At 50.9% G+C, this 27,492-nt stretch overlaps 1 protein-coding gene across 1 annotated transcript; it reads right to left on the bottom strand.

Annotated features, from left to right (window-relative positions):
* Nucleotides 1–5,695: 5,695 nt before the first annotated feature.
* Nucleotides 5,696–22,984, bottom strand: NKX6-1 (NK6 homeobox 1). The gene is given in 8 exon segments (XM_077301004.1): nucleotides 5,696–7,217; nucleotides 19,486–19,658; nucleotides 21,294–21,330; nucleotides 21,332–21,515; nucleotides 21,517–21,632; nucleotides 21,634–21,687; nucleotides 21,690–21,896; nucleotides 21,898–22,984. Coding segments are annotated over 8 exon segments (1,059 nt in total). The 5' UTR covers nucleotides 21,928–22,984; the 3' UTR covers nucleotides 5,696–6,959.
* Between the last annotated feature and the right edge of the window lie 4,508 nt (nucleotides 22,985–27,492).

The raw sequence follows: 27,492 nt of genomic DNA, 5'->3' as shown, positions 1-27,492 counted from the left end.
TGGAAAGTGAATTCTCTAACTTACACTCAATTTAAGCAAACACCTACATGCAGAGGAAAGGAGGGAAGGAGCTTTGGGGAGGGCATCATGGTATAGAATCCATGTACCAAAACATCCATTTTTTTCCACAGGGGAATTGATCTCTTGTCATCTGAGAATCTGCAGCAATTCCAGGAGATTTCCTTGGAAGTTGGCCACCCCATGGAGGAGGCGTGGGATTAAAAACAGGTCGACATATTTTACTCAGAAGTATTTGGGGAGGTTTGCTCCCCAGTCTATTTGAACACAAAAAGGCATCCCACCCAGGAAACAGAACTAAGGGCTAGGCCAGCCTGTCTCAGCCAGGGTTTCGTGAAACCATGGGGTTTCTTGATGGCCCTGGAAGGTGAAAGTTAATTTTTTAATATTTTGATTACATTTATTAAACATTTAGTGGGTGTATGGTCATGATGACTCACCCACCCCTCCCCAAATGACCAATGATAGGCTGGAGGGGGTGGGAAGGGGAGAGGCCGCAGGTGGGCGTGTCCACAGCTATGCTTCCCAACCAAAATCTGCATAATCACGCCACTTCTTGGGGTTTCTCCAAGCCTGAAGAATGTTTCAGGGAGTTCTCAACAATAAAAAAAAGTTGAGAAAGGCTGAGCTGGGCTATAATACCATCAGATTTGGATACAGCTGGTGTTTTGAGGATCATTTTAAGTGGCTGGGGGAAGCCACCTGTAGCTTTGCTCTGTCCTTTAACTCAAAAAAAAACAACTCATCCTCAAAAAAACCACCACGCTCTCAAATACCAGCATGTGAACTCCCAACCTTATAAAAACCACTGACATTTTCTCCCTCCATTATCTTCTCTAAAGCTTGTGAGGGTGACGTTATTTATCAGCTATCTTCATAAAAGGCTTATTATAGGACAGTCCCCATGAAAGATACTGAAGCAAGCTCCATTTGGGGTGCGGAATCCCCCCCCCCATGCCTTTTAAAACAGCCTTAGTGAAGGGCATTTACAATGCACAACTGTATGGCCAGAGAAAATGCTGCCTTTCTCAAACGGCCTGGAGAAAATGAAGCTAATGGAGCGATGACGACCGAGCTCTCCCTCATCTTTGTTTGGTGGCACTTTCCTAGTGCCAAGTGAAGCTGTGGCCAGCTGGACTTCTGGGCAGAAGTTAATTAACTGGAAATCCCAAAATCGCCCCTTGGCGTCAACTGGAACCAATGGGGGGCTTCCAATCTGCTATTACCTGGGTTGCCAACCTCCAGGTGACACTTGGACATCTCCTTCTATTACAATTGATCTCCATATGACCAAGATCAGTTCCCTGGGAGAAAATGGCTGCTCTGGAGGGTGGAGTCTATGGTGTCCCTGTTGGCATCAGAGGACAAGACCAGCAGTATTGGGTTTAAACTAAGTGGAAAATAATTTCGGCTAGATATCAGGGGGGAAATTTTCAGTCAGAGTAGTTCAGCGGTGAGATCCCCCTCACTGGCAGTCCTCAAACAGCAGCTAAATATTTATCCTGGATGCTTTAGGCTGATCCTGCATTGAGCAGGGGGTGGGACTAGATGGCCTGTCTGGCCCCTTCCAACTCTATGATTCTCTGAGCAATGGCTGGGCAGATACTTTTCCTGGATGCTTTAGGCTGATCCTGACTTGAGCAGGGGGTGGGACTAGATGGCCCATATGGTCCCCCTGTAAATGGAGTATGTGCTGGTTTTTCTTTTAATGGTCATTGGATCAAGGCCGTGTGAAGGGGCAACACAGAGTGTATCTTGGGGGAGACTTTCAGTGGCCTGGACATCTCTCCTTAAGTCCCTATGAAACTCTTTGACCATCAAGGCCCACTGGACAGGCCCTCTGGAAAGAGGCTGCATAATGAAGTAACATATCTGTAGAGATGCCAGCCTCCAGGTGGGACCTGGAGAGGCCTCAGATTACAGAGATTAGTTTCTGCAGAGAAAATGGTTGCTTTGGAGCAGGGGTAGTCAAATAGCGGCCCTCCAGATGTCCATGGACTACAATTCCCATGAGCCTGCATTCGCTGGCAGGGGCTCATGGGAATTGTAGCCCATGGACATCTGGAGGGCCGCAGTTTGACTACCCCTGCTTTGGAGGGTGGGCTCTAGTGTTTTGTTACCCCCATTGGGGTCCCTGTCCTTCCCAGGTTCAACCCCCAGATCTCCAGGAATTTCCCAACCTGTACCTAGCAACCCTACTCCCCCAATCTCCCACCCATGGCCATGGGGGATCTGGGTAAACTGGTACAACGGAGGAGTAGATTTTGTGTCTGTGAGAAAATCTTTCCCACAGGAACTGAAGTTCATGTGTCTCAAGTGCCTCAGGAGGGAAATGAAAATGGCTGACTAGCTTTGTTCAGTCAATGGGCTATAACACCATTATGACACAAAGCTCACATTAAAGGTAATTTTTTTGCTCTATAATGTTAAAGGAAGGGATGGATTGAGTTAAAAACAAGACACGATGGAATAGACATCAAAATGTGTTTTGATGGGACTCTTTGATGTTTTTATTACATAATTTAAAGGGAGGGGGGTTTGTATACCCCAGCAAAACAGCTGCAAATCAATCCAAAGGATCTTGAGCCTGTTAAACTGTAGTTAACTGTTTCAGAAAGATAACCATGTTGGTCTATGGTAGAGGAGCTGGATTCGAATCCAGCAGCATATCAAGAGACCAAGAAGAGTATTGGCTTAGCATGCAGAAAGTCCCAGGTTAAATCCCCAGCATCTCCAGTTAAGGATCTGGGAGTAGGTAATATGAATGGCCTGGGACCCTGGAGAGCTGCTGCTGGCCTGAGTAGGCAATACTGACTCTGACAGACCAGGACTGGGATTCAGCTTCAGGTGTTCAATATTCTGCAGGAGAAAGCAAAGACGATCAGCAATCCATTAAATAATTCCCATTGGAATCACAAGATTCCTTCCTTCCTAGAATCATAGAGTTGGAAGGGACCTCATGGGTCATCTAGTCCAACCCCCTGCACTATGGAGGACACTCACATCACATCCTCTCTTTCTTTGCTGGATTTCCTCCCTCTTTGCAAGTCTTTTATCTCCATTAATGGCAACGTGACAATCCGGAGGCCCACAGGTGCAGTGAAGAGAAAAGCTTAACCTGCTGGATTTCCTCCTGTTCCTCTTGGCTACCCAAAGCCCTAAACCCAAAATACGGATAACTCTCCTGTGGCTACAGCTGAGAAATATACGTGACCATATCCTAGTGGCTAAGAGATTCTAATGAAATTGTATTGTATGTAATTTATATGTTGTTACCTGCCCTGATAATTATGGAAGCGCAGGTCATTATGTTATTAGCCCAGCTCTGAAATACCTTACAGGGTTGTTGTTGGGTTTTTTTGTGCAAGGGTGAGAAAAGTTTCCTGGGCTTTTCAATCAAAAAAAAAAAAGTCCCCCAGGGTGGCTAAAAAGAATAAATTAACCATGGCAACAGAAATAATTTCTGTTAAAATAATTTTAAATTTTAAATAGAATAATAAATAAAAAAGGGTATCCCTTCTACGCAAAAAGGAATTGGAACCTTTCTGATAGCTTATTTTCTGATTATCCAGCATGCAGAATTTTGTCCATAATCTTCTGGGGAAAGTTGTGGGCATCTTTGTACTGGAAGAGGCTGAATAAAGCACAAGAGCTCTGTGGAACCCGAAAACTCACTAGCCTAACACACCATAACAATCATCAGAGGTTTCCCTTTCTTGAGGCCTGACAGTCAACAGCTGTCATAAATGACCAAACCTGCAAACTACACACACAGAGAGAAAAGCTCTTCAAGTATTAAACAGTTTTTAAACTGAATAGCCATGTGGCAAAAAATATATTTTTCCTTGAATGTTTGCAATACCAAAGACGAATAAGAATTATGACTAGGATGTTGTTGTTTTTTCAAGAAACCAGCATTTAAATGCTGCTGTCCTTTATTTCCCCTGCTCTCCTATAACATTTCCCTTCTCTGGGCATGGCAGAAATTTCCTAGAGAAAGAAAGAAAGAAAGAAAGAAAGAAAAAAGAAAGAAAGAAAGAAAGAAAGAAGAAAGAAAGAAAGAAAGAAAGAAAGAAAGAAAGAAAGAAAGAAAGAAAGAAAGAAAGAATCATACTATGCAGGCGCCTCTCGGAGTAAAAACAAGAGGAACTTTAATTACCAACCCGTCTTTATTATGTCACAGTCGCCCCGGACCAATCTTTTGCTTTCGTATGTGGCGCCCAGAAGACTTCCTGCCACGAGAAATCTATCAGTCCTCAACGTGCCTCGAGTCTCCTTTCTTATTTTGGATCCAGCCCGCCAACTCCAACCCCGCTCGCTTGGGTGCAAAACCAACTGAACTCAAGCGGACGTGATCCCCGAGTGAAAAACGTGCGCGGGGCCTCGGTGCGCTCGATCCCTGCCGCAACTTGTGTAAATGAGCACCTGAAAGAGGGACGAGTGCGTAAGGCGCCTCCGCTTTTGACGTCGCTTCGTCCGAGGCGCAGCCTTAAGCGGCGCAGGAAACCCACCGCGTTCGCTGGGGCGGGTCGGAATGAAAGTGTCATTCGTGGCTAGAAAAAGCGCTGCGTTAATCAGACGCATGGGCAGGTTCAGGGACGAGATGCCGCTTGCATTGTGTTCATTCATTCATTCATTCATTCATTCATTCATTCATTCCCTCTCGTTCGCAACCTCCCTGTAGTCTGCTCAATAGACCAGGATCATTGAAGTGGGTTGAAGGCTTCTCGAAGATTATGAGCAGGCCACGGGATAGACTGCCGCTGACCGTGGAGGTTCCATTGAGTCGCCGTGGATAATGGCGGTGGATTTTGCCTCGGAAGTCATCTCAGCCGGGGGATGGGGGGGGAGGGGGTTGTCCGCCAACGGATTAGCCTTTCATCCTTTTTTTTTTTTTTTTTTTAAGAATCTTCCTTTCCGCCGCGCTCGTTTCTTTTAGCAGGCCGGCGTAGTACTAGCGTTGGAAACAAGGGGGTCCGGCCGCCACTTTGCCACAGGAAACTTGGGCCAGCCACGCTCTCTCGGCCTACCTCGCGGGGTCGTTGTAGGGATGACCTGGAGAACGATGTCAGCCGCTTCGTGTCTCCAGTGGGGGGAAAGGCGGGGTTGAAATACAGTAATTAAAAGTCACCTCGTTCTTTTCCTTTCTCCTTTCCGCTTCCTTTCCTTTCCTCTTTATTTTTCCCTCTTTCGTTTTCTTCCCTGCTTCTTTCACTTTCCTTCCTCCCCTCCCAAATTTCTTAATCGTCCCCCCCCCCTCTTCTCTCTGGAAGTCATTTCTCCCCCTCCCTTATCATATCACTTTCTCTCCCTCCCTTCCCCCGCCCCCCCCCGAGACCACTTGGATGCTGCTTTTGCATTTCCAGGCTGCAAACCGGCCAGCGCCGGAGTCGCCTGAAACGACCTAAAGGCGGATAACTATGGAAGCCACGAAGCGTCCCAAGGGGTGTACAAATTTTTTTGGGGGGCGGACCTTAAAGCAGCGGCTTTTCTAGGCGTTTCGGTTTTAAAATGTTGTGTCTCTTGCGTTCCTGTTCCAGACGGGAGAAAAAAAACATAATTGATTCGTTTCACAGCACGACCATTTTTATTCCGCGCTGAGATGAGATCACAAGATCCGCATCTCCCCCCCCCTCGACGCCCCCTCCCTCCCTCCCTCCGCCGCCCCCTTCCAGGCAAAGAGACGTCTTGGGACGGATTTTAATGGGTTTCTCTCAAAAACGAAACAAAGAGCCTTGCGGGGACGTGGTCTTGCAAAGGGTTTTCGTTTCTCCTCGCGAGCCGAAAAGTCGCCATATAAATTAACAAAACAAAAAAAAAGGTTAAGAGGCTACCGTTATCATTAGCTTTACTTTCTTCTTTTTTTAAAAAAAGGAAAACAATGTACATTCTATAGTCGTTATTATGGGGGGTGGGGGAGAAAGCCCGTGTTTTCAGAAGCAGAATTTAAACATATTGGGGATTGTTTGTTTGTTTGACAGCTAAAAACAAAGCCACCAATTTAACCCGTCGTTTTACTGGGAAAATCAACCGATTTCTGTTGTTGGTCGGTCTATTCTTGTCTTCCCAGGCTCTTCACTCTCCCCCTCCTCCCCTCCCCAAGCAATTAAAAAAAAACCCACCGAATTAAATACTGAGGCAAGGTTTGGGGAACCAAAGTCAGTTTTTATGCCTGGCGATGACTCAAAGGGTGCATTCTTCTTCTCCCGGCTCCATCACCGCCGAAGAGAAATCAAGAGGGCTTTGTCAACTAACAGGAGGTGGCATATTTACACAGAAGTAGGACTGCCGGACTCCGCAGGAAACCAACCCCCGACTCGTTGTGCTGGGGCCGCGGACGCCGAACTGCAGTTTTCCATTGGAGCCAACTTCGTGAGTTTGGAGTGACGCAGCACGCGGCTTCCTCCTCGAGGAAGACTCCTGTGTCGCCCCAAAGCTTACAACCATAGAAGTGGGTTGCAGAGTCCACCTTTGCTGAGCCCAAATCCTGGCCCCGATCCAGAGAGAGCGAGAGAGAGACCGGCCTGTTCCAAAGGGAGCGATCCTACCCACCCACCACCCACCTGCGATCCGCCACAAACCCCACTACTGCAACCCAAGGGGAAGAATGTCCGTGGCTCCTTTCCCCCAAGCCCCAGGGCTGACTGGAGAAAGAAACCCGACGTTGTCAGCCTTCTAACACACTCACCCGCCCGCCCACCGCAATATTTTACACGTTAAATAGTCCCAGGTTGGGGAGTCCGTCCAAAGAACCGGCCCAGCCCCACGGTCGACCTCCTCCGAGGCAGCCGCCGCCGTCGAGAGGCTGCAGGTCCGTCGAGGAGCGCCGCGCCCAAGTCCCCCCCCCCTGCAGCGTCTCTGGGGCTCCGTAGAAAAATAGCTCTGTACACGTGTCCGAGCGGGGCAGGCCCGGGGGCCGCCGGCGCGTTGCCCGTGGCCGCCTAGGAGGAGCCGTCGGTCTCCGACGTGTGCAGCAGGAGGCTGGCGCCGGCGACCGCGCCGGCCTTGTGCTTCTTGAGCAGCTGCGTGATCTTCTCGTCGTCGGAGTTGGGATCGAGGGGCTTGTTGTAGTCGTCGTCGTCCTCGTTCTCCGAGGCGCCCTTCAGCCGCTCCGTCTCCGAGTCCTGCTTCTTCTTGGCCGTCGCCATCTCCGCCGCGTGCTTCTTCCGCCACTTGGTCCGCCGGTTCTGGAACCACACCTGCGGCCGCAGAGAGAGGAGGGTGAGCGGAGGGCGACGGGACGGGACGGGACGGGGGGTGCCCTGCGAGGAAGAGGAGCACGGGCGCGGAACCTCCGTCCAGATTCCATTAAATCCAGAGCGCCAGAGGCTGGAACGAGTTCAATCCGGATTTAATCCGGATTTAAACCGGATCACTTACTCCGAAATGAACTCTTTTCAGTGTCCGGAGCTCCATTAAACTGGGCATTTCTGCGGAAGCGGAATAAAAGGGGAGTCTAGTGGTGCAGTAAGATGCAGGGATGCTCCACCAGTCTGATGAAGCCCTTGTGCAGATTTTAAGAGGGAAGAGGGAAGGGCCAGAGTCCAGGAGCTTGTTAAAGACTCACAGACTGATACCCTTTGCCTTCTCTAGAGACTCGGAGAAAGCCTCCGATTTGGTGAGTCTTTCCAGTTGACACCAGATTATCGTTCTTTTCTGCTCCTGGAGACAGACTAACATGGATTGAACGAACTGTGTTCGTTTCCAAAGTACCACTGGATTCCTGCTTTGTTTTGCTTCTATATACGACTCACTATCACCAGTCTTGGGGGTGGGGGGGGAATAATGCAATTAAATTTGAACTGCAAGCCCCAAACAGAAAAGAAATTAAAATATATAACGAAATATTAATTCATAATAAATGCAACAACGCAACCATGTTGGGTGCAGAAATCACGTTTTCCACGTTACTGTGCACCATTCTATACAATTTTACATTGGTTAACTCTGGATTCATCAATCCGGAAGTACTCGTTGGGGAGATCTAGTGCCCCCTGGATTTGTACTGCATCCCTCACTTCTCTGCATCCTATATTTTTATGGTAAGGAAAGGTGCCCTCAAGTCATAGCTGATTTATGGTAATCTTGTAGGGTTTTCAGGGCAAGAAATGAACATTTTTCACCCTGTCCTTCCCCTGCAAAGAACTCGGGACAGATAACATGTGTGGTTCGGCCCTCTCTGCTTTTATCCTCACAACGGTCTTGCAAGGTCGGCTAGGTGAAAAGGAAGCCATGAGCCATAAGAGGTTTTTTGGTGCAGTGATTAGAGCTCAGGTCCCCCCCCCCCCCCCGAAGTCTAGACCAAAACAATAACCACTACCCCTTGCTGGCTTTTTATGGGCTATAGTTGGTAATAGTTTTACAGTTTAATTTTTTTTATATTGGATTTTATCCTATTTAAGTTTTGTAGGGACAGGGCAGGTAATAAATGTATGTTTGTTTTGTTTGCCAGGGTGGGTAATAAACACTATAAAATAATATTAGTCAGATTGTCAGGCAGGGTAGTTAATGGGGGGGTTACAAGCCGTTTAGAAGTGACAATGTTTCCTTTCCTGTCTTTCGCTACAGGAAAAGCAGGAGCAGCTGATGGAGAGGAGAAAATGACACATCTCCTTCGCTGCGGTCTTGAGCCCACAAGGTGGGACCCCTATGGGTCACAGAATCCCAGTGGTTTACTGGCAGCCCCCAACACAGCTCTTGTTTGGGGTCACTTTTCGGAAGGACTGCTGACTCTTAGGCAGGCCCATTGAGAGCAAGGGGGCGGTGCCTCCTTGAACATTTCCAGCCAGGCCAAGAGACAAGGTCACTCATAGGCTGGAGGAGAGAAGAACAGCCTGGGGGCAAGCCTCCCTTTTGCTGCTTTGTGATTGGCAGGAGCGGCAGCCAATGGCCACTTGGAAGGAAGGGGTGACCTGAGCACAGGTGTTCTGAGCCCCCAAAGCCAGCCCCCCCCACCTCCTCACTTTGCTTCTGTTGATGGCTGAGTCCTTTTCACTCTAATTTTCATTCATTCGTCCCCAAGAATGTGCCAACAAAAATTAATTTAGTAACGAATTGAGCTACCAGGTGAAACTCCACAGTGAGGGACAGGTTAAGTGGAATCTCCCCCCCCCCTTCCCGCTTAAGGACGCTAATAAAGGCAATGGGGCTGGTGCGGTTTTTAAATGGCTTAACCGTATGTCACTAGTGTCAAATTGTATCTTTATTTTTAGCATATATGTATTTCATTGACATCGTATTCTTTCTGAGAAAGGGTAGAATAAAAGTCGAAACTTAAATTATTACTGATTTGGAAAGGGACTGGAAATTCTCTCTTTTAGTCAGCCTTATAAAGATGCTCTGAAAGTGCTCAAGAAAAATGTGAGAGCCTAGAATCCTATAGTTGGAAGGGTCCAAAGAGGCCATCTAGTCCAACCCCCTGCTCAATGCAGGATCAGGCTAAAGCATCCAGGATAAGTAGCTGTCCAGCGGCTGTTTGAAGACTGCCGTCAGTACACATTTTACATAAATAACCAATTAATAAACAGTTTTCTGTCCATTGACATTTTCACTTAGAGCCTCTTGGCCATGTGTTTACTTGTGTGGTTTTTTTAAATATTTACTTCATTTATACTCTGCCTTCCTTCCCCAGGGGGACCCCAGAGCAGCCAACCTCATTCTCTTCACCTCTGTTTTATCTTCACAACAACCCTAGGAGGTAGGCTAGGCTGAAAGAGGGACACACAGCAAGTGTCCATGGAAAATTCAGAGCCAGATCTCCAGCACTGTGTGTATCACAAATGGCTTTTTTTTTTGGGGGGGGGGGGGCAACGACAGATATGTGCCTTCTAATTTGAAAAATGTTGCTCTTCCACCTGCTTTGGCACCCTGGCTCCTCTTGTAAGCATGGATTTTACTGACTCAGGGTTGAGCGCATTAACTCTGGAGTGGTTGTTATCCAAGATTAAGGACTCTGGAAGGAAAGACACACACTGAGTAGCAATACTAGTTGTTCTAAACACAACACGCCTGCCTGCCACTTCGCCCAGCCTCGGCCTTCAGGTTTGCGTCCCAACAAGCCTGAAATGGAACAAAGAGATTTGGCTTCTTTTGGCCCCATAAAACCAGCAAGCCGATCGCCTGACGCATGGCCCGGTTGAAAGGAATGCGGCCCTGGACCCGTAACATGCTTGACCATGTGCAGACTGGAGTTTTAAGGGCTTGGTTCCAAGAATAATGCCTTAAAGGAGCCTCATTGGCCATGAAGCCCCCCCCCCCCCTCCCCGTGCAGATGACAAAGCTATTGCAGGGTTTCCACTTATTTCAGCTCAGCCTGTGGAAGAAAGCTCCTGGAGGCATCATGATCCTGGGCAAAAGCTGCTAACCCCAAGTTTTCATTTGAAATCAAGAACTGATTCCATCCATGACGTCTGAAATGCCCTTTCCACAGAGAACGCTTTCCAAAACACAGACATTGCCCTACCATTATAATAACAATATTATTATCATTATCAATATTTATATTAACATTAATATTATTACAAAGTTTGGATCCACTAGCCCTTTGAGGCCAATAAGGTTCAATTTGGGGTTATCGCCTATATTGGCCTTCAAGGTGCCCCTGGACTCAAATTCTGTTTTGTGGCTTCAGACCTCAACCGTGACCCACCTGACTCTCCCGTAATTTTTATTGCTGTCGTTGTCATTATTGCTCTTGCTCTCTGGCTCCCTCCCTGGGACCCAAAACAGATTACAAATACGATGGGGAAAAGAACTCTTTCGAGTTCATTGGGAGCCAATGTGGCCTGGATATTTCAGTGAGCCTGGGTAGACCCACATAGGATTGCTGTCTTAGTAACCCTGGAGTTACTATATTGCAGCAATGGTTGTCATCCATAGATAAAGTCAAAGAAGAGTTGGTCTTATATGCTGCTTTTCTCTACCTGAAGGAGTCTCAAAGTGGCTCACAATTTCCTTCCCTTTCCTCTCCCCACAACAGACACCCTGTGAGGGAGGGGAGGCTGAGAGAGCCCTGATATTCCTGCTCAGTCAGAACAGCTTTGTCAGCGCAGTGGTAAGCCAAAGTTATTCATATTAAATCCATTATTATGAATATGTAGTTTCTGGTCTGCCCTTCCTAAAAGACCAGAGCAGTTGGTCAATGAACTGGTTAGGGTAATTGATTATAATGGTTGGATTAAAAATGTGCCTCCAACTTGTTGTGTGGCAAATAAAAAACATGACTGTAAATGCTGTTTACCTGAATGGTGAGTGACCGGTACCATTTAGAGCAGGTACCCCCCTACACACACCATTCTAACACACATACACAGAGGAGCCTTTCATAAGATTATGGCTGACAGGCTGTGTTTGTAAATTGGACTAGGAACCAGGAGATGCTGGTTCAAATCCCTTCTCTGAAAATGACTTGCGCCAGAGTCATTTTATTTATTTATTTATTATTTATTTAGATTTCTATACCGCCCATTTCTTTGCAGCTCTGGGTGGTTTTCTCTCTTTCAGTGTCAAATAACTTACAGGGCTGTTAGGAGGAGAAAGGGCAGAACTGCACTGCTGCCTTCACCACTTGGAGAAAAGCCAGGAGATAATAAAGACGTAAAATTGAACAGTAAAAAATTTTTTTCTGTAAAAATTTAACTGTAAACTGGCACGTCATTTTATACAAATTCATGCACATTTAGCCTGTTTTCTAGTCAACTATATTTGCCTGATTAATTGACTAAGATTTCTTTAATTGAGTGTCTGCACTAATGAGACTTTTATCAATTCTTTTTCAGAGAAAGAATCTCTGTCTACAACTCTGGATTGATTTCTTCCTTCCTTTTCCTTCCTTCCTTCCTTCCTTCCTTCCTTCCTTCCTTCCTCCTGTGCATTCCAAAGCAGATTCACAGACCCCTCTAGAGGATAAAAGCAGAGTTATCCTCTTTCCTTCTATTGCTGCTGTAGAATGTAATACCACTGGAGTAACTATCATTCCTGTAAAGTAGCTATGATGACACATTATTATGCCTTACTGGCATCAGTTCTGTCGGGCACCCTAGCCCTAAGCGCATAGTGGCGCCAGAGTCCTTTGTGAAATCTTCCTCCCAGAAAGCATAAGCCCAGAGGATAAAACCTCCCATTGATTGTAAACATCATAAAGTGGTCCTCATTATTATTATTTATGATCACAGTCTGATATTTGACTGGTCGATGGTGTTCTGAAATTTGAGATCTAGCCAGGTTCTTGATACTTGCAGATGTATCTTCACAGGATTCTTGCTGGTCCAAGCAATACTGTCTTCAGGAGTTGAACTGGAGTTGTTTAATGCCCAGAATGTCTAGGTGTTTCCCATGACTCCAAGGCACTATTCCATGGGCTCCAATGACAATTGGCCTGAATCTCCCAAAGGTGCTCTAACTCTATTTGTAGGTCATGGCATTTGCTGATCTTCTCCTGTTCTTTTCTATTCTGTTGTCTCCTGGGATTGCAATGTCAACGATCCAAATCCTATTTTTCATATCAAAATTATTATTACTGCCACTACTACCTGCTAAAACGTTTAACTATTATTACTTCTGTAGCTTTGATCATTCAACTGTTTAGGCCCATGGTTCTCAAAATGGCACCCACCGATGTGTTTTCTGGTGCCTATGTCTTTCTTTCCCAAAACGAAGAGCTAATCCTGGGTTTCCTCCTTCTCTTGGAGTCATTCAGGACAGTCCAGAAGCATTCTTAAAGAAACATTCATTTTCATCACAGGAAGATGCTTGACTTGAAACATCCCAATATTTGAGAATTGGATCCATTTGGGGGTGACATTCACTCAGTGTTCTCAAAGTTCCAAATCATACTCACAGGCTTAACTAGGCTGGGGAACCCAGATTTAGGCTAGCATCCTGCATCATGTGTGGCATGCATAGTGTTGTGATTAGAATAGGATCTGGGTTCAAATCCCCACTCTGCCATGGAATCTTGCAGGTAACCTTGAACCAGTTACACGCTCTCAGTCTAACCTACCTCAAAGAGCTGTTGCGAATATAAAATGGAGGAAAAGAGCCCTTGTTACTTTGGGCCCCTATTATGAAGCAGAACAGTAAATAAAATGAAATTTTAAAATCACCGCAAAAGCTCAGGGATGTTAAACTGACCATTAAGCGTAATATAAACTTCCCGTTGATATTACTGCAATAAAGTCAGCAAGAGCACCTCGCAAACAAATAATGATATTATTACTGTAACCACATCATCATGCACTTTAAAATGTATATGTCGTGATGATGATTTTAATAATATTGTCGTAAAATACATCAGTTATACATTTTGAAATGTTTGAAGTAAGGTTTGTAGCGATTTATAGAAAAATGTCTTGGAAATGATCTTGAAGGGGATGCTGGAGAAATATTTTCTATTCCATGGTGCTAATAATATATATAAAGAGCCTCTTGTGGCGCAGAGTGATAAGGCAGCCGTCTGAAAGCTTTGCCCATGAGGTTGGGAGTTCAATCCCAGCAGCCGGCTCAGGTTTGACTCAGCCTTCCATCCTTCCGAGGTCAGTAAAATGAGTACCCAGCTTGCTGGGGGGTAAACGGTAATGACTGGGGAAGGCACTGGCAAACCACCCCGTATTCATTCTGCCATGAAAACGCTGGAGGGCGTCACCCCAAGGGTCAGACATGACTCGGTGCTTGCACAGGGGATGCCTTTACCTTTACCTTTAATAATATATATATATATTTAATATATGTGTTCTGCTGTAATGGCCCTAATTTTTTCTTTGGTCTTCCTTTTATATTATCCTGTTACTTTTATTTAAAATATTATTTTTAATAAATTACTGAGATATTCCAGAAGGTATCAGCAACAATTGTGCCACAAATCAGTTCACCCCATCCTACTCCGTAACATTACTATTAGAGACACATTGGTACAGACTTTCTCACGTTTTCTACTGTTGAGAAACCCCTGAAATATTCTTCAGGCATTGAGAAACCCCAGAAGCGGTGTGCTTGTGTATAATAAGGTTAGGAAGCATAGCTGTGTATAGGCCCCTCCAGGCCCCTCCCCTTCCCACCCCCTCCAGGCCCCTCCCCTTCCCACCCCCTCCAGGCCCCTCCCCTTCCCACCCCCTCCAGGCCCCTCCCCTTCCCACCCCCTCCAGGCCCATCATTGGCCATTTTGGGAGGGGGGATGGTCATGACTAAATATGGTCATATCACCCGATAAATGTTTAACAACTTAAAAAAATATATTTTAAAAATTAATGAACTCACACCCATCTGGGAAACCCTTATAGGACCATCAAGAAACCCCAGGGTTTTACGAAACCCTGATCGAGAAAGCTTGCCTTAAGTGCAGGGGTAGTCAACCTGTGGTCCTCCAGATGTCCATGGACTACAATTCCCATGGGCCCCTGCCAGCATTTGCTGGCAGGGGCTCATGGGAATTGTAGTCCATGAACATCTGGAGGACCACAGGTTGACTACCCCTGCCTTAGTTCAAGGCATTTTAGCATTCCTAGTATGGAAACAGGGCTTCCACTCCTGCTTTGCAAGTGTGCTGGAATGCCACCTTGCTTAAAACAAACAGAAAATGAAAGGGAGAGTCAAAGACAACTTTCATCACCCAGTGAGAAGCCACCTGTACAGTTACCACCGGTGACGTCGCTGTGCCATTGTTGTAGCGATAGCTTGGCCACCAGGGGACCGTCTGTCTGAAAAATCTAAATTGCAACCCTAAAGATATCCGTGGGCATCGGGAACCTTTCATGTGCATCCCAGATGCTGTGCATCTCTTGGCGTTCTCCCCGTTGGCATCGCATCACGCATGAGCCCCACTAAAGGGGACGGGTGTCTTTTGAGGTGGAAAGGGATGTGCATTTCCCCGTCTAGAACGGGCCCGCTTGAAATGCAGGGAAGCAATTTCCCTTGGGGGGATCTATGGGATTTCACTCCACATAAATAAGGTTAGGATTGGGCCGCTGTCCTTGGCCGTTATTTTTTATCGCCACCTTGAGTAGTTCACATCCTCAGCCTGTCTAATCATTTACATCCACTCTTGCTTCTATACATGGTTAATTGGCTGTTTGCAGCTGTACCCCGACATTCTTTATTTGCTTTGGGATAAAGTTTTATACTCAAACCTGGATGGCCAAGGCTAGCCTTGCCATTATTTTGGAAGCTAAACAGGGTTAGCATGTGGATGGGAGACCACCAAGGAAATCTAGGGTCCCTACGCAGAGGAAGGCAAATCTTACCCTCTTGCCTTAAAAACCCCAATGGAGTTTTCCACCACTGAAGTTTTATGCACGCTCCTTCACATGTATATTGTAACAAATCCCATAAAAATGCAAACAGTGCTAGTAATACCTTAAATCCGGGGTAGTCAACCTGTGGTCCTCCAGCTGTCCGTGGACTACAATTCCCATGAGCCCCTGCCAGCATTTGCTGGCAGGGGCTCATGGGAATTGTAGTCCATGGATATCTGGAGGACCACAGGTTGATTACCCCTGACTTAAATCCATCACAGTTGGAATGCCACGAATGTCAAATTAGCTCCGGTAACTGCTATTCCTTTACATCACCGTCATCATCCTCAATAACAAGAATAAAAAAATATAATAGTACTATACAGAACACAGTTTCTAGCAGCCAATCACTTATGAACACTAGGGACTAGGAACATGCAGTAGCTTTATGGTATTGCCACTAACCTGTCTCTGCAAACAACACATAGCATTCAGAACATACCATTGATTTTCAGAAAGAAAATGTTAAGCTATTGGAATTGCTGTGTTTTAAAGCCCTTATTACATAACAGGACTGGAATGCGTGAGACATAGCTTCACAGTTCTTTTTGGACCTTTTTTGGGAAATTCTTGGTTTTGAGGCTCTGACTTCCCCCTCTCTCAGCCTGGCCATATTTATTTGCATTCTATCCGCCCACCTCAATCTCTTCCTTTTCTGGTTTACTACACGTTTTAAGTCTGCAATTTCCTTGGGGCAGAGACCTGATTCCCCCCTTCCCCTCATTATGCAGGAAAGAACCAGGTACCAGAATGTCATATTTGAAAAATAATTCTGGCAACCATTCACATTTTAAGCACTTTTAAATGCCATGCATGTTAAGAGCTGTTCAATCTATTCTGTTTATCCTTCTTTTGGAGAAACCAGTGGCATTCAAAAGGACCTCACTTTGTGTAGATGAAGGCCAAATGATAACAGGTAAACCAGATTGCTGACCTCACTAGCATCCCAATTAAAAGGGATGTTTACTTGTTTGTTACGGGGATTTTATCCTTGTTGATAAAACAATTATTTTGCTTCAGTCCCATTGGCTTCAGCATCCACAAGGTACACAGGATTGCAGGCAAAATCCTGGTTCTTGCTATGTCCTTATTTGCCTGCATTTCCTTCTTTTCTCCCTCCTACGGACTTCCCTGAGGATTCCCACCCCCCCCCACCCCAACGTGCTTTAATCCACATCTGTGCCACAAAAATAACTACCCCCCTCCTCCAGTTCTTTGTTATTGCTGTGCTTCTGTGTAATTCAGAGCAAAAGCTAGGTGCTTCTAAAAGAGAGGGGGAAGGGTTTGGAGACAAGTTTGGGCAATCAGATCAAGCCCCCCCCCCCCCTTTTCATTTTGCATGCCTTCTTCTTCTGTTTTGTCTTTCGGGAGGGCGTTTGTTCTGTTTTGGAGGCTGAATTTCTTCTCTATCATTAACGCAATCCATCTTGGTGGGACTTCCCTTAAAAGCAGCCAGGCTTCCTTCCAAAGCAATGATCCCAATCCCTAGAAGTGTGACGGTGTTTAAGCTACACTCACACATGCTCTGCCTTCGGAGCAAGGTGGAAAACACTGGGTTCATTTACAGGCTGGGAACATCAGACTGAACGCAAGCCCCTTTCTGCTGTTGATGGAACTGGCTGCCAGGTCAAAATACAGGGGACTTTAACCTTATTTTGGAGGTAAACCCCCTGGAGACAATGGGATGTACTTCAGGGGAAGGTACTGGCACGCTCACCTGATATGCTGCACTTGATGCAGAATATTTCCGAAGGGGCTCAATCCAGGGGGAAAGTTAGCCCAATTCCCATGGAAAACTATGGAATGTCTGCGGGTTTCTTCAAAACTTTTTTCCCCCCTGGATTGAACCCTTGCGTCAAAATCTGTCCCCGTCTGCATCAAAATCTGTCCCTATCAAGAGTGGGTTGCCTAGCAACTGATCCATCCTTTTCCCCCTCCCTTGGCAAAACAGCAAAGTCTCCTGACCTGCAAACACCTCTCTTTTGATGATGACGACGAAGCGTCACAGAGGGATATTTGGCTAGCAGACGGCAATTTGAGATCGAACCAAGTTCCTGGGAATTGCATAATATTAATACATCATCCAGTGAACTAAACAGCCTTACAACTCAGGTCTGAAGAAAGAAACCCTTTATTCACAATAAATATTAACGCCCCACATATATATATATATATATATATATATATATATATATATATATATATATATATATATATATATATATATATATATATATATATATATATATATATATATATATATATATATATATATATATATATATATATTGCCTCCTTCCACTGTAAGTAGGTGGCTTACTGTTTCTATTGGGCAAAGCTGCAATTTAATTTATTCACAGCCTTTTGGACATATTTACACTGACAAACAAGGGCCTCCAAGATGACTCCAGGAATAAGAGACCATCCATAAAGGGAGTCTCCCCCTCCCCTTTTGCACACACACACAGAAAACACGCTAAGCTACATTTGCTCCAAAGGATGTCTGCACTCCGCAGAATTTTTCCCTTTGGAAAATAAAGGGGGGGGGAGAATAACTGGTACTCCCATGCCCGTCTAATCCACTTGACAGATCTGCCTAGTTCTCCATTGAGATCAACAAATTCAAGGGCGGAGAGGAGGGTGGGGGCTGGGTGCTCTGTGCGGCTGCCTTATCTACTTTTATGCTTGTTAACCCCATTCTTGTCCCATTCAGGAAAAGGTCTCATCAGCCCAGGCTATTGTGATCTTCCAGACATGCGCATAAAAGCCGCCTGGGGGGTGGGAGTGGGGGAGAGGAAGAAAACAGAGAGACCTATCTAACCCAAGTTAGCCTCTTTGTAAAATGTAGGCATTTCCAAGGGGGAGAAATGAACTCCCCAGCCTGGGTTCTCCTGTGGAATGCTGCAAACCCTGAAATATATGGATTTCTGCATGTGTCCTGCATGTAGCTGAGGTGCATGCAGGATTTGGGAGACAGCTTTAGCCTCGCTGTCCACAAACTAAAAGGGTCCGATTTAATTCCACCCACACAGGCTCAGCTGGGCTTGAAAGAAACCGAAACTAACAGTACAGCAACCTCCCGTGGACAGAAAACCGCATTTTGCATGATCCCTAAATATCAGGATCCTAAATGTTATATCTATAGGATCGGAGGGACCGATCTTCTGTTAAAGAGTGGGGCTCCTTAGTGCTTAACTGACAAGCCCCTTAGGCCCTGCAGAAATGCCGGCTTCTTTTAACTCACTTGCCTTCCGGGATGCCCGGGAAAAACTGAGGTCTCGACACAGTCAAAATAAATAAATAGGATTTCTGCTTATGCCGTTCTCATGCCTCAATTCTTCCTGCAGAGGCCTACAGATGCTGATGTACAATTTCCCAGTTAGCTCCTTTTCTCCACTGGCTGCTTTTGAAACCGGCTCATGTATTCCAGCTCGTGGCAAACCGTCTCTGTGCAAGTGGTGGATCGAGCTCTTCAGACAATTTCCCCACCCCTTCCCCTCCAAGCCCGGGGGATCGCATTCCACATGACTACAAAACCCCATCATGCTCATGAATGTATTTTTTTTCTGGGAAGAATTAAACTTTTGCAATAAGCCTCGCAGAATAAGGCTAGGTTAGAGGTTTCATCGCACCCGGAGAAAAGGCACACGTATTAATTCAGATTTTAACCCTCGGGGAACTGCTCGAGTCAGAAATCTGACGGGCAGCGTTCCCCAATCGGAGACGTAGCAAAGTTCTCGGGAAGGGCAGATTTATTTTCGCAGGATTCTTGCTCTTCCAAGCGACACTGTCGTCTGCAGCCTGGACATCATCATCCTTAATCGATCAATCCATTATTAATCAAGAATAAATCTTGTCCCCTTGGAAAGATTTTGCTCCCGACCAAAATATGCCAGAAACATCTCAGACTTCGGGAACGAGATGGATTTCCAAGGCGTGCCAAAGCAGCCGCCAGGTCCACCGAGGACCAGCACTCCTGGGTGGGAAAATTGACTGGAAGGGGGGGAGGGCAGCCGGGTTCCTTTGGTTCCGGCTTGGGCAGCCTGCCTTTTGAGTGACCCCCTTTCCTGCCTAGTGCCCCCTCTGCCCCCGCAAGCCCCCTGCCCGGCCCACCCACCCCCATTGGGTAGCCACAAGAGGGGGGGGGGACCGGCTGGCCTCCAGGAAGACCTCCTCTCACCTTGACTTGACTTTCCGTCATGCCCAGCGAGTAAGCCAGCCGGGCTCTTTCCGGGCCGGCCAAGTACTTGGTCTGCTCAAAAGTCTTTTCCAAGGCGAAGATCTGCTGGCCGGAGAAAGTCGGGCGGGTGTGCTTCCTTTTGCCGTCTTTGTCGAGCAAGATCGAGCCTTGGTCTGGAGGAAAGGGATGGGGGAGCAAGGGGGCAGAGAGAGGAAATGGTTTTTTTTGTGGTTGTTGTTAGGTGGGGGAGTTAAGCATCACAGATGATGCGCACATGACTCTGGCAAACCCAAGCATACCTTTTAAAAATTATTTGAAATATATATCTCTCCAGTGGGAAATGGATCTATTTAATGCCTTGGAAAGGCCCGGGCTCCCTCTTTATCCTCTGAGTACCTACGCCTGTGATTAAGATGATGCATTAAATGATGCCATTAAAAGAGATGGTTCAAACGTTCCTCTCTTTCACATAGAAAGCAGCGGCTGCGAAGCAAGAGGGCCGTAAGGAAACCATTTGTCATTGGTAGGAGAGGCACCTTCCCTATCCAAAATATGTTATGTTTTTTTTTTAATCCCCTGGAAAAATAAATGCTAAAAGAATCAAAATTGCTTTTTAAAAAAATAGACTCAAACTGTGCAGGAAAGGTTTCTTTTACCTCGAATTTATGCGTCTACAAATTTACGTCCCCTACGAATTTACGTCTCCCTTTACAGGGAATGGCCTCTCTAAGGGCCATCCAAACCGTGTTCTCAATGGCGAGCCGTCAAAATGAAACAAGGGGGGGGAAGCTGGCGAGGAGCCCCCCAAAAGAGCTGCTCGGAAGACGGCTCTCCGTTTAGATTCCCGTTTTTCTATTTTATTCTTTAGTTTTGCGTCATGTTCTGACCCCGGGTCGCTAGCTGGTCTGTGTCCCAAGACTGCGCTCCAAAAACTGGGTGGGGGGTCGGTTGTCTGGGGAAAGTTTGGCTGGAAGGAAAGGTGCCCCCCCCCTCTGCCTGCACCAGGACCTCTGAAAAGATCTCACCTCTTTTTCAGAATAAATTTGTCATCTCGCCCCCCCTCCGCCCCCCAAGGACCAGCCACCAGGCTCCTTTGGTCGGGATGAGCGGCCCCCTAGGGCGGCTGGTTCTCCCTTCCCGGTCTGCAGCTCTTGTCCCTTTCAGGAACCCCAAGTTTACTAAAAGACGCTTCGAAGTGACCCCAAATGCAGAGTGAGCCTCTTTCAATCTCCTGCATGGCCTCTCACCTCTCTAGCTCCCCCCCCCCCCGGGAATTGCCACAAATTAAATATATGCGCAGGCCTCCCAGTCCCCCCTCTGACACCCCAGGGCGCTCTTCAGATTGGGGGCAGGCCCGCCCGTCAGAGGGGCCCTGCCTTTTTGCTCCTGCGGACAGCAGGCTCAGCCCCCCCCCTCCCTCCCGGTGGGGGCCGATCGGGGCGAAACGTGGAAGGGGGGCAGGGGGACCCGATCCTGCGCTCCCGGTTCCAGGGCCGGAGGAGGGGACAAGGCGAGAGGCAGCGGCTTGCAGCGGCCAAGGGAGGTCGAGGGAAGGAAGACCCTTGCGGGGGTCCCCCGCCGTCTCCAGAGATGCGGCGCGGGGCTTCGGGGGTCGCGCCAGGCGGTGGTGCCCATGCGCGGGAGAAAGGCGCCGGCTCGACAGCTCGCCGAGGCGCTCGGCCAGGGCAAGCGGGAGAGGCCGGGAAGAAGTCCGTCGGGCGCCGGAGGCAGGAGCGGAGCGGAGCGAAGCCGCGGGCGCGGAGAGCCGGGGGGGCTTGGGCCCGAGGGGGCGGACGGGCGCTACTCACGCGGCGTGCAGGCGAGGCGGGCGTCCCTCCAGGGGGGGGCTCTGCATGACCCCCGGCCAGAAGATGGGGGTCCTGCCGGGCAGCTCGGCCAGCGGCTTCGGGTAGCGGCCCACGGCGGCCACGGCGGCGGCGGCGGGGCTGAAGTAGAGGCCGGGCGGCGGCGGAGGCGGCGGGCTGAGGCTGTTGAAGCGCGGCAGGCCTGCCAGGAGGCCTGCGGCGGCGGGCGGCAGGGGAGGCGGACGAGGCGGAGGCGGCGGCGCCGGGGGGCATGGACGGCCGGCTGAGGATGTCGTTGATGCCGTGCGGCGTGGCGGCCGAGAGCTGCGGCGGCGGGGAGCCCCAGGGCCGACAGCGCCCCGGCGTTGGGCGGCTTCAGGCCCGCCGGCGTCGGGGGAGCCCAGCGGGCGGCGAGGGCGAGGCGGAGGCCGAGGACGACGCGAGGACGAGGAGGACGGCGACGACAGGGAGGCCGGGCCGCTGGGCGCGACGCCCGTCGGGGGCAGCGGGTTAGGCCGCGGCCGGGTACAGCGGGGTCTTCATCTCGGCCATGCTGTGCAGGGCGGCCAGCGGCGGGCTGCTGAGCAGGAAGGCGCTCTGCCGGGGGGGTGCCGTCCATCTGCCCCACCGCCAGCATCCCCGGGCCGGAGGGCTCCGAGGGCGGCGCCGGGGAGGGCCCTGCGCTACGAGGACGGCAGGAGCCCCGGGAATAGTGGGAGGGGGGGTCCTCGTGGGGAGGGGAGCAAACTGACCCGAGGGCGGACGGCGATGGGGTCCAAAGGGGAGAGGGGCCGCGGCGGGGCCCAGCTTCCTGGACCAGGCCGTCGGGGCTCAGTGCTGCCCGGTTGGGGAGGGGGGGGGGGGCTCAAAAGGAAAAGGCTCCTGGCTGCAGGTTTGCAGGGAAGGGGAGCGCAGAGGGTTTGGGGGAGAAGGGCCCGGAGCTTGGAAAGTGGTCAGGAAGATGCGGGGAACTTTGCGGGATCCCCTGTCCGGAAGGAGCCGGCCGGGTCCCTCTACTGTCGGGGGAAGCCCTTGCGCCCTGGCCCCATCCGAGTGCCGCTCCTTCTAACGCCACCCCTTGGGGCTGCCGGGAAAGAGGGGGGCGCCCAGGGAACAGCGGCCTCCGGGAGGGGCTCGAGGGTGGAGCTGCGCCTTGGGGGGCTGAAGGAAGCACGCGATGGGGGCGGCCCTTGGGGGGGGGCTGGCTTTCCCCAGCGATGCGCCGAGAGGGACCTCCTTTGGAGCCGCGGGCGCGTCCGGGAAAGGGGGTGCAAGTCCAAAGGCCCCCGCGGAGAGGAGTTCAGGAAGTTGCGGGGATAGGGGTGCTGGGGTGGGGGGTGATGCTCTGCCACAGCCTCTTGCGGGATGCCTGCAAAAAGGCCTTCGGGATTCTTCTTCCGCGGAAGCGAGCGAGCTTTCCCAAAGTCTCTCGCCTGCAAAGAGGCTGCGCAAAGAGGCCGAGGCCCGAAAGGGTCACCGTCCGGGAAAGAGAAACCCCCCTCGCCGCCGGCTCAGGGGACCGCAGTCTTCGGCCAGCCGCTCGGAGCGAGCCCCGTCTCGGGCCCAGATCCCCAACTCCCGCCGGGCTTCCTCGCCAGCTTCGCTGGGCTCCTCGCCGGCTGCAGGCGACCGGCGCGCTCTCCTCTCCTCTCGCCCTCGGCGCAAAATCTTCCCGGTCCGGAGAAAGAGAAAAGTCCTCCTGTTCGATTGTCGCCGAACCTCGACGCCGCCGCCTCCTCCGAAGACCTTCCTTCTCCCCAGGACCGGCGCCGCTTTCCAGCCGTCTAAACGCAAGCAAGTCCGGGAGTCGCTCCGCTTCGGCTGCCAGGCGGGCGTGGATTTCCCTGCCGGCGCTCGGAGGAGCCTGCCTGCCTGCCTGCCTTTCCCTCGGCGCCGGCTCCCGGTCCCTTCGTCGGGATCTCTCTCCGCCGGCGCCTTCCCTCCGTCCCCCGCTCTCCCTCTGGCGGAGCAGACGCAGCCCCCTCAAAGGTAATAAAACATTTTCATCCCTCCCCCCGCCCGCCCGTCCCCCGCCGCCTCCCGGAGCTATCCAGGGGGCAAGGCGAGAACTTTGGGGAGGCGTCCAGAAACAAGCGGCGGAGGGAGGGGCGCAATCGGGCTTCCTTATAGGACCTGCTTACTTGACGGGGGGGGGGGGGGAGAAAGAGAGAGAGCAGCGCGGAGGGACCGGCCTTCCCCCGGCCCCCCCCTTCCACCCGCCCCCCCTATGGGGCGGGGCTAGCCCAGGCTCCTCATTTACATATTAAGCGCGGACCCGGCGAAGTTAAACAACTGGAGGAGTCCCGCCGGGAAAAAAAACCTTTAAGGGACGGAGGGAGGAAGGTGGCATCCGTGCAAAACGCGCCTTGGAAATGTACAGCGAATCGACCGCAATTGCTCTTTGGATCGCGCGTTGCGAGCGAGCGCTCTAGCCACGACTTAAATCCAAGACTTGCAAGGCAGGACTCGCCTCCGGCTCTTTTCTCTTCCAGCCCCCGCCTCCGGACCCGCCTCCGAAAGCCGCACGAGGCGCCATCTGGACTTCCCCAAGGAAACGGAATGTGTTTACTCCTTAACAAACCTATAGAGAAACTCCGGGAGCCCCCCTCCTCCCCCCCACCCCGCCCCCCCGCCCTCGAGCGGCCTTTCCCCTTTCATTCCATTTTCCTATCCGAAGCCTGTTAAACCGTCGCCGAGGGGGGGGGGGAGGCGTCCCGTTCCCAGCACAGTACCCTGTTTACCCCGTATTAAACGCAGGTCAACCGCGGGCAACTGTGCGTCCGCGGGGTTCGCGCCCCGAGATGCGGAAAAGGGGGGTGGGAGGAATGTTCCCCTTGGGAGCGCCCTGCTGGTTTCCCCCCCCTTCCTCCTAGATCCCCAGGACTTCTTTCATTTAATTCTTCGCGCAGAATAATAAGCAGTGTATAAGTTGTTCACCAGCCGCAGCCATAACAAGCTCTGCTGGAAAAGAAAAAAGTCCGGACTGAACAGACTGGGCTAGGGAACAAGCGGTTGGTCATATTTGCGCTCTCTCTCTTCCCCCTCCCCCTTTATTTATTATGATGACCTGTTCAACTTGGCGGCTCTCCCCCCACCGTGTCCCTCCAGAGGTCAGGAAGAAGCTAGAACTGCGCGGCTGCCGTCTGAAAGGTCTTTGGCCCGCTCGGACCGTTCACACACATGGGTTCCCCCGAGGAGGGGTTGCGAAAGCTCGGCACCCCGAAATTATTTTAGGGTTTCCCCTCGAAGGGCTCCGGATCCCTCCCCCACCTCTGAATCCGCCCCTTCCAAGGACCTTCGGATTCATTCCGGAGGCGAGTTCGACACGCGCTGCGTTCTGGGCCGGCCTGAGTGTTGGGCCTGGGTCTAAATAGATCCAAAAGATCTATTTTAGGATCAGCGAATTTGACTGCCTAAGACTAAGTAGAATATTCCACTAAAGGGTGGCGGCGACCGCTTGTCGGCTTTTCCTGGAGCCCGAGAAAGTTGGAAGTCACCCCCCCCCCCCCCCCAATTCAAAGTCGAAGGAGAGCGACCGGAACGGACGCGCTCCCTTTTTGAACCGGAGTCGCACCGTCGGGGCAGGATTGAGGGGCGGGCGGGTGGCAGGAGGTCTCTGCAGAGACCCGTCCGTGGCTCCGCGACCCTGGAAACACGGGCGACACCCGAGGCCATAGGCAAGCCAGGAGTAGCAGGGCGGGAGATAGCCAACAGGCTCCCGGATCGCCGGGGAAAGAAGGAGCCCGGCGGCTGAGCTCAGGAGGCGCCGGTGAAACTCCTCGGCGTTCTCCCGCTTCCCAGGCGTGGCTCTTGAGTAGGGCGCTAGAAACCAGCGAGAGAAACAGATTCAAATGAGTGGCCGTGTTGGTTTGAAGTAGCACAATTAAATCAGAGTGCAGTAGCACCTTTAAGGCCAACAAAGATTTATTCAAGGCGTCAGCTTTTGAGTGCAAGCACCCTTCATCCTGCTTCCACTCGATAGCTCATGCCTCGAATAAATCTTTGTTGGTTTTAAAGGTTGCTACTGCACCCCTGTTCGCAACCTCCACACCAGCATCCCGCTTGCTGCAAGACAGGCGGAAATCTAGCCGCGCTCTGCGGGCGGGACAAAACTACTCCCGGTTGGGTTGCTGCCGGTGGCGCTCCGCTCGGAAATCCGCGGCCACCGTTGCAGCTGGAGCCTGGACGGGCTCAGAAGGGCATTTCATCGACGTTAGGATCGGGCTGGAGCGCGCTTCTCTGCCTGCCTCGCTCCCAGGGCGTTTGAACGGAGCAACGGCGGATGCGGTGGGGGGCACACCATTTAAACGTGCCCTCCGTATGGGGGGAAGAAGAAGAAGAGTTGGTTCTTATATGCCGCTTTTCCCTACCCGAAGGAGGCTCAAAGCGGCTTACAGTCGCCTTCCCATTCCTCTCCCTCTCCTCTCCATTTAATATTTTCCCCCCAGAAAAACTCCTGCCGTTCAGCGCACTCCCTTGAGAAATAAATCCCGTCCATTTCCGTGGAGTTCGTTGACTCCCTGCAAAAGGGACTTTTCAAGATCATGGCCTAAGAAGGGAACGGGGCGCTGTGGCTACAAGTGACCTGCGAGCAGATGGGTTCACACGCACACGCGGACTCCCTGACCCGGATCGCCCGCTGACCCAGGTCACGGTGCCTCCGGAGGCCGCGGGCCCCTCCTTCCCCGTCCCGGACTGACAGTATTTCTTCCTGGGGCTTCCCATTCGAGTAAGGCAAAGCAAAAGGCGAAGAGCGCTTGCGAAAGGCACGGGGTTTCCACTCCCATCGCCCCCCTCCCGCCCGGGGGAACTCCTTTGACTCCCGCCCCTGCCTGGAGGTGGGGGCCTAAACACGCCCCCGTCGCTCTGCCAGGCCAGGCCATCGCGGTTCGAGGCCGGGGGGCAATTTTCTCTCTCCCCCTTCCTTTGACTGCTGTTTCCCATGGAATCCAGCACGGTCCCCCGACGGCTGTGGCGAGTTTTGGGGCCGTCTGGCTGGAATTCGTCTGTGCCGCACTGAAATCCACCCCGGGTCAGGAATGGAAAACCAATGTCAAAACAAAATAAAACTAAACTTCCTAAGTAGGCACTCCAGACCAGGGGGAGTCAAACTGCGGCCCTCCAGATGTCCATGGACTACTGTTCCCATGAGCCCCTGCCAGCATTTGTGCTCTGCCAGGGGTAGTCAAACTGCGGCCCTCCAGATGTCCACGGACTACAATTCCCATGAGCCCCTGCCAGCATCTGCTGGCAGGGGCTCATGGGAATTGTAGTCATGGACATCTGGAGGGCCGCAGTTTGACTACCCCTGCTCCAGATGAGCAGTAGCAGCCAAGCGAGGCATTCAGACGTTACGGGCAGCGAGACTGGCCTTCTGACAGCGGACATCGCCCGCCTCCAGGGTCAGCCGCTGGGCGACTGGGTGCAGGAGGGTCGCCGCGTTGGTCCGAAGCCCGAAAACCGAGGCGGAGTCCAATGAAACACAGTTGAATCCCCCGCGCAAACTTTCCTGCTCAACCTCCCAGCTCCAGGCTAGTCCTAGCAGCGGGTGCAGCACCGACGGCAATTGGACTTGGATGGTGTTCCTTGGAGGAGGCGTCGCTTCCTTGCTAGCGCAAGAGAAGCGCAGGGAAAGCGGATCGGGCGCCCCGGGACGAGACGCTGCGGGCGGCAGCCGGGCAAGGGAAAGGCCCCCTTGAGAGGAGAGACGAGACTTGGGAAAGCGAGCGCCGTTTAAAGGTCGCACTTTCTTCCCGGGGGCGCACGGAAGGGGTTGAGGGGGGAGGATCTGGGGGGGGGGGGGATCAGAGACCACGGAGATGGGATGGGGAAGTTTGGGTTGGCGCACGGCCAGAGCGGCTCTGCGAGCAGCTAGCAAAGGTGGCATCTTTTGCAGCCGGTGGGCAGCAGTTGGCACGTTAAAGGAGCTGAGCGACATTTTCATCGGAGCAGGGATGTTTGCTCTGCATTCACGCTGGAAGGGGACTGGGCTGCACGGACGGACCGACAGTCAAAGCCTCCCCCGGCTTCTGGCCACCCCAGGAAGGGGCTTTCAAGGCACGCCAGACCCCCGAGGGGCTTTGCCGTGGCTTTCCTCCGCAGAATCCTCCTCGGTGGTCCCCCAGCCTGCTTAGCTTATGAGACCAGGTTGGGCTATGCCATGCGGCCCAAAGATACAGGGATCCCCGCAGAGCTAATGAGC

The sequence above is a fragment of the Paroedura picta genome, chromosome 10, assembly GCF_049243985.1.
Source record: "Paroedura picta isolate Pp20150507F chromosome 10, Ppicta_v3.0, whole genome shotgun sequence".
In the NCBI taxonomy this organism is placed as follows: Eukaryota; Metazoa; Chordata; class Lepidosauria; order Squamata; family Gekkonidae; genus Paroedura; species Paroedura picta.
This window is presented reverse-complemented; position numbering and strand designations above follow the sequence as displayed.